At 37.1% G+C, this 7,989-nt stretch overlaps 1 protein-coding gene across 1 annotated transcript; it reads left to right on the top strand.

The window, feature by feature from the left end:
- The first annotated feature begins 692 nt into the window (after window positions 1-692).
- On the top strand, window positions 693-1,892 carry LOC125040155 (actin-like). The gene has a single exon (XM_047634671.1). It carries the CDS (start codon window positions 724-726, stop codon window positions 1,855-1,857), a length of 1,134 nt encoding a protein of 377 aa, XP_047490627.1. The 5' UTR covers window positions 693-723; the 3' UTR covers window positions 1,858-1,892.
- The last annotated feature ends 6,097 nt before the right edge of the window (window positions 1,893-7,989 follow it).

Below are 7,989 nucleotides of genomic sequence, written 5' to 3' on the forward strand. Positions count from 1 at the left end.
TACAACTGCAACATCTTTGGTATTTAAACTTTACTTTGCAGTCTACTCTGATCCCGTATGTACGATATATCATGTATTTATATTGCCAGCCTCATTTCCGATTGCAGAATTCCTTTATCCCGTCTTCACCTTTCAAAAAAATATTCATATATTTATCATTATGCATTTCTTACCCCGCTCTTACCAGAGTCGCGATCAACTTCAAGTAAGCTCGGCTACGTGCTCGACCATAAAAGATTTGCCAAAGAGTGCACGGAAAGGTCAGTTGCTAGAAATTGTCGGCGTGTTATCAAGACAGATGCCAAGGAAACTGTGGCTAGTATATATAAGAAGGTGGGAGCCAGTGTTAGCTAGTCAGGACTGTGAGGGGTATAGGTGTGTTCCTTCGCCTTCTGAGTTTAATTTCGTGTGGGAGATTCCCAATAGCATTGGATTTTCTTTTCTTAGTGCCATAACTGCGCAGTGTCGAAAGCTACTATCTTATAATATTACGAATATCTACTTAAAATTGATTTCGGATTCGGACATGATAAAATATAAACATAAAGCAGAATTGTATCATATATTGCTTTCTTTGTAATAATTCGTAGCTGGTTCAAGAAGAGGTGAATTTTAACGAACTGGTTTATATATATTATATATATAATCAAATGTGACAGTTTCTAGTCTAATCGCAAATATCTTTTACCCAGGTTAGTTCTGCACTCCCAGTAGACTAGCACCATGTGTGACGACGAGGAACTTACTGCCCTTGTGGTTGACAATGGCTCTGGCCTCTGCAAGGCTGGCTTCGCCGGAGACGACGCCCCTCGTGCCGTGTTCCCCTCTATCGTCGGCCGCGCTCGTCACCAGGGTGTGATGGTCGGTATGGGTCAGAAGGACGCCTACGTCGGTGATGAGGCCCAGAGCAAGAGAGGTATCCTCACCCTCAAATACCCTATTGAACATGGTATCATCACCAACTGGGACGACATGGAGAAGATCTGGTACCACACCTTCTACAATGAACTCCGTGTTGCCCCTGAAGAGTCCCCCACACTTCTCACCGAAGCTCCCCTCAACCCCAAAGCTAACCGTGAGAAGATGACTCAGATCATGTTCGAGTCTTTCCAGGTTCCCGCCACCTATGTTACCATCCAGGCCGTGCTATCTCTCTACGCCTCCGGTCGTACCACTGGTCAGGTTTGTGACTCTGGTGACGGTGTGACTCACTTTGTCCCCGTGTATGAAGGTTTCGCTCTTCCTCATGCCATCCTTCGTCTCGATCTTGCTGGTCGTGACCTGACCCACTATCTGATGAAGATCATGACTGAGCGTGGGTATTCCTTCACCACCACCGCTGAACGTGAAATCGTTCGTGATATCAAGGAAAAGCTTTGCTACATCGCCCTTGACTTCGAGAGTGAGATGAATGTTGCTGCAGCCTCCTCCTCTATTGATAAGTCCTATGAACTTCCCGACGGTCAGGTCATCACCATCGGTAACGAGCGTTTCCGTGCTCCTGAGGCTCTGTTCCAGCCTTCCTTCCTTGGTATGGAATCTGCTGGTATTCAGGAAACCGTCCACAACTCCATCATGAGGTGCGACATTGATATCAGGAAGGATCTGTTTGCTAACATTGTCATGTCTGGTGGTACCACCATGTACCCTGGTATTGCCGACCGCATGCAGAAAGAAATCACTGCCCTTGCTCCTTCCACTATCAAGATCAAGATCATTGCTCCTCCCGAGCGTAAATACTCCGTGTGGATCGGTGGTTCCATCCTGGCTTCACTGTCCACCTTCCAGACCATGTGGATCACCAAGGATGAGTACGACGAGTCTGGCCCCGGCATTGTCCACCGCAAATGCTTCTAAGAATATATTTCATCATGAATAAATACAAATAAAAACAAATGTTTTACTTTCATGTGTAATAATCTTTATTTTGTGGAGGTAATATTCTCCATATATATATATATATATATATATATATATATTCTGACCATGTACTTAAAAGTGATTATTTAAAATTATCTGCCGCTTCAACAGCCAAGGTCATTAACGAAAAAAGCAACCTGACTGACGGGTTGTAGCTATAGCTCGCCGAGCGTGCGATACACGCGACGGACGATCCAATCCAAGAATACAAATATCTCGCATGAGAGACTGCCGAATGCTGTCCTTTTTCTGGCCTTCGGTGAGACACCCATCAATGAAATCAATATACATTTATCTAACCTTTTTGTTATTGTAAAGACATTTAACAATTTGATATATGTTACTCAGTGACATAGTAAAGTGTCGAGTAAAGCTGCCCTATGATGAAGCATCTACAGACCTTCTCATACCTTACTAACAGAAGACTGCCTGTTACAAACAATTAAAATAAGCAAATCCTTTCTATCAGAAAATTAGATATTTGTGTGGAGACAGGTAATATATGCATATCACTGAGCTTTATAAAACAACATTAAATACACGAATATACATTAATGTGAAGAAGCTAGAGTGAGCCCAACTTTTGAAACCAATAAAATGCCAAATGGGAAAAGGAAGTTTATGAACACGGACGAGTCACACCATTTGGCAACGTCACAGTAAATTCCAAAACCGCCAACGCATTTTCTTTTATATTTTCATTCACTATAGTAATACTATTTTGCTTGTTGCATAATTGATATTCACACTTTCACATCAGTTTTCGAGAGTTTTGATTTTAAATCATCGCTATCAAATGTATTATTTGGTGTCCTTTATATGTGTACGAAGAAAGAGAGAGAGAGAGAGAGAGAGAGAGAGAGAGAGAGAGAGAGAGAGAGAGAGAGAGAGAGAGAGAGAGGGAGAGAGAGAGAGAGAGAGAGAGAGAGAGAGAGAGATCTGAAATTATAGTGCGCTTTCGAAAGGTTGCCGGTAACAGAGCACCAGGGGCATGGCAAGGTCCAAGGAGGTGGGGGTGGGGGGGATCTGTGATAGAAAATGGAGCAAATTCCCAAAGCTTTCAAAGAAAGTGGGTCTGCGGAGTTTTTCTTGCGTCTCAATGGCTGAATTGTTTATCTTTGTATTCATCAGTGGCTTATGTGTCACTAGCAAATATTAATTTGATTCACGAAGCTCTCCCACATCCAGTGAGAAGGACATTTTCATATAAAAGTATCAGCCCTTATTGTGAATATAAATAGCAAGAACATGGTTACAGTGGTTATAATGAACTGGAATGTAAGTTGGCAAATAAGAAGTCGTAAAACTTCTCTCATCATTCTGTTGTCCAGACTGTAAAAGCACATCATTGCTAATATTATACATTCGTGGATTGAAACTGCATCGTTAAAGAATATTAACGTATTGACAGTTAAAAATTGATACTCTGCAGACGGATACCCTTTCCAAATCACAAACGATAGCCACTAGTGTTGTTGTAAATAGAATGCATTTTGATTATTGAGCTTGAACCACAATCCACGGGATATAAAGTGGTACTTATGAATCATGATGCAAATCCGAAACAAACTGGCTGTGTGCCAGATGACAATTGAGGGAAATTTTTGTTTCAGAGTATGATGAAGTGTTTTAACTCGAGGCTCTGTTTTCGGAACAAGTTGTTTATTTGTAGCGATACTAATGCTATTATAGTCTTATTTTTAACTCTTATGTTATTTCGGTTATTCTATTTCGATATTGTTAATGTCGTTGTTTATGATTATTATTATTTATATTATTAATGTTATTGTTGTTGTTGTTGTGGTTATTGTTATCATCACCATCAATAATATTCATATTATGATTAATATCATTATTATTATCAATATTATGCACATTATTATTATGACGATTATTAATTTTACTGAATGAAGGTGATTTGACATAATGATCTACTGGTTACGTGACTGGGTTTTGATATACTGAATATGAATTTGAATATATGCTATAAGATTTATTAACCTTGAAAAGATATGATAATTCACCAAACAGTTTAAACTGTTGCCCTTTTCACACACACACACACACACACACACACACACACACACACACACACACACACACACACACATTGGACTTCCACAAAGTGCACTGTAAATATAAATTTTTAAACCTCAGGGTACGAAATAGATACTCGAGTACGGATGGCTGTTGGACGCCAAAGAAACTGTTTTTGTGGATGAAGATTTCAATGTATTTTTCCTATTCTATTTTTTCCAACGCATATTAAGGAATTAAAGTTGATATCCATTTGTTTTTGTTATTTATATATTTTTGCTGGATGGGGATTACAATGTACAGTACTCGTATGAGTAAATAGTTGGTTATTAGATATCTTCATGAAGTAAAAACATTCTTCGAGGCGTGGTTTACGAAGCTTTGGGGTTTAGCAGCGGCATTCAATGTACGACGTATGATGTATGGTGTAGGATGATATTCTGTTTTGCAATATTGCTAAATCCTTTTTTATTGTTGTTTTCCGGATATGCTATGAAACCCTATTCTTATTCACCAGCATTTCGAGATTAAAGAATACAAATGAAAACAAACATACATACTTGCATACCTACATACATGCACACACACACACACACACACACACACACACACACACACACACACACACACACATACACACACACACACACATGCAAACACACATACACACTTATATATATAGTGTCAAAAACGATCCGTGTCATGAGATGCAAAGGATTACATGCAGGCAGACTGATAAATGGGTTAACTGGAAATTGCTGAATCGAGAGCAAGATAAGTAAATGAGAGACGAGGGAAGTAGGTATGTCACAAATATTTTACGAGAAACATAAATATCTTTAACTTTGCACGCTAGTACCCATTAGAATGCCGCTATTGGCACTTTGAAATATTCATTGCTCTGCTTGGCCTCGTTACTTCCAAAGCGAAAGAGTTAATTACAACTTCTCGGGGAAAGAAAAGGACAAAGGAATATTTTTGGAAATAAAAAATGGATGCATGAAAGAATATTTAAATATATATATATATAAATATATATATATATATATATATATATATATATATATACATATATACACATATATATACACACACACATACACGTATACTCAACACACACACACATATATTTATGTGTGTGTGTGTGTATGTGTATATATATATACACATATGTATATATATATAGATACATATATATACATATATATGCATATATATATATATATATATATACAGTATATATATATATATATATATATGCATACACACATGAATATTTATATGTAGCTGTATGTATATACATATATGTATGTATATATACATATAAAAGAATTAAGGTTCATATATATATGTATATATATAAATATAAATATATATAATATATATATATATATATATATATATATATATATATATATATATATATATAAAACCCAGCCTAGTCGGGGTAGCCGGTCCCAAGCCTGGATAAATGGGGAGGGTGGCGTCAGCAGGGGCATGCGGCCTTAATACACCAATTTGAGACGGCTGCCATATACGGTTAAAAAAGGAGCGGATACGGTTAAAAAAGACAGCTCAACGAAGACGGAGGAAGAAACAAAGTTAGGAAAGTCAGATGACAGTTGCAACACTAAATGTTGGAACTATGACCGGCAGAAGCATGGAGATTGTGGATCTAATGGAGCACAAAAGCATCAATATAAGGAAAGGGGAAAAGGCAAGAGAAATTGGAAATGGGTAAAATTTATTTTCCTATGTTACAGAGACAAACTTTAATGGTGTAGTTGTTATCCTCGACCCTACAAATAAGAAGAATGTAATGGAAATGAGAAGAAAGTCAAATAGATTGATCTCAGTTAAAATATAGATGAGTACAGAGATCATTAGTGCATATGGATGAGATGATGATGAAAAGGACCAATTTTGGGACAATCTGAGAAATGCTACAGGAAATATCAGGAACTGAAAGGATCTGGATAGGTGGGGATCTCAAGGGATATGTAGGAATGGGAAACGAGAATGCAGAAGTCTGTATGGGAAAGCATGGCTATGTAACAAGAAATGAGGAGGACTCACGTATAGTTGAGATGGCGCAACCATTTAGACTGACAATAATTAACACCTATTACACAAAGAAAGGTAAAAAACTAATCGCATATAGTAGTGGAAATAATAGAACCCAGATCAACTATATCCTATGCCAAAGATACCAAGTAAAGAATGTCATAGACTGCAAAACACTGCCAAGGGAAAATGTGGCAAAACATCACCGCCCAGTGGTATGTAAAGTGACCTAAAGATGAGAGAAAAGGAGATGAAGAAAATAAAGTGGTGGAAACTGAAATAAACAGAAACTAGGAGGGAATTTATACAAGTGAAAGACACAATATATCAGGAAGACAAGGACTGGAACACAGTTACCACAAAACTTAGCCATACAAGTATTAGGAGAATCATCAAGGAATTAAAGAAAAAAAAAAAAAAAAAAAAAAAAAAAAGGAAAGGAAGCATGGTGGTGGAATAGTGAAATCCAGGAAGCTGTTAAGTTAATGAGAGAATGCAAGAAGGCAAGGGACAGAGATAGACAGGATGAAGAACTCCACAAAAGACTAAAAGTGGCTAATAAACAACTGAAGAAAATTTAGGAGATAACCCTTCCCCCTCAAAAAATGTTGATTTCCAGGCAACCTATTTTATTACGTCAAAGCTGAGACAACCCATGTAAGTCTTGATTAATATTGCGTATAAGCACCATATGTATGGTCCTCCTGCTTCAATACTTGGCAAGAGCGAAACTAGTGGCCCGTGGATTATACAGTGCGTATCAAAACCGATCAACACTGTACGCTTGTGAATATGTTAAAAATTGTGAACCACCCCTTGCTGCTACGAGAACTTTATTTCAGTATTTTTTCCTCATCCACATACTCCCTTCTACACCTGCGCATCGATCTATTCTTAGTTTTTATTGACTGAAGCAGTGCAGCAGGCTTTCTTCCGTCAGCTGTTTCATGAATTATCCCATTTTCTTTTTAACTGCAATTACTAACTCAGAATGGTTGCTCCAAATTGTAGTCTTAATTTTAGTAAAAATGAGAAAATCATATGGAACCAAATCATGTGAATATGAAGATAGGCACTACAACGCATTTAGCGATCAAGAATTGCTTCACTTTCTCTCAGTTATTTCCAAATATTTATGCGACATTTCAACGACAGTGTTTGTTTGATTATGGATATGATTTTTGCAATAATGTTGGTGCTAATTTATTGAACATTTCAGATTTCTTCGACTTTCTTAACCTTCTCACCTGTTCATCTTCGACATCAAGAAATCTTTTGTATAACTCAAATAAATGTGTTTAACACAGTCTTACCCATAGGCCTCATTAAGCCTATGTAAAAAAAAAAATAGTCCTTTTGTTCAATTTCCCTTCAAAAATGTATCGTCCGATCCGTCACGCCTTAAAAACAAATATATTTTTTTGGGCCCACGCACCGACAAGACACGTTGAAACGTGTTTGTGCTTGTTTAAAATTAATTGATCACTATATAACCCTTGCCCATACTTTGTATATATATATATATATATATAAATATATATATATATATATATGTACATATATATATGTATATATATATATCTATGTGTGTGTGTGTGTGTGTGTTATATAAGTATATATATAATATATTATATATATGCACACACACACACACACACACACACACACACACACACACACACACACACACACACACACACACACACACACAATGGACACCTGCCCCACAGTATTTTCCTCACTTCAACGAGCGTTAGCCAACAATTACTAATCCAGCTCATTTGTACATGCACTTGTCCCTTGTTATTTTGCATTTTGCTTCATTTGTTGTTTTACTGCTAATAACTTGTTAGTTTATATGTATTTGTATCTGTATATCTATTTCTATTTTCAGCCTCTGGTCACATGAGAAGTAATAAAGCGATAATTATCTTTATTTTAATATCATTCAGAAACATACGCAAACAC

Source organism: Penaeus chinensis, chromosome 28 (assembly GCF_019202785.1).
Source record: "Penaeus chinensis breed Huanghai No. 1 chromosome 28, ASM1920278v2, whole genome shotgun sequence".
NCBI classification, from domain to species: Eukaryota; Metazoa; Arthropoda; class Malacostraca; order Decapoda; family Penaeidae; genus Penaeus; species Penaeus chinensis.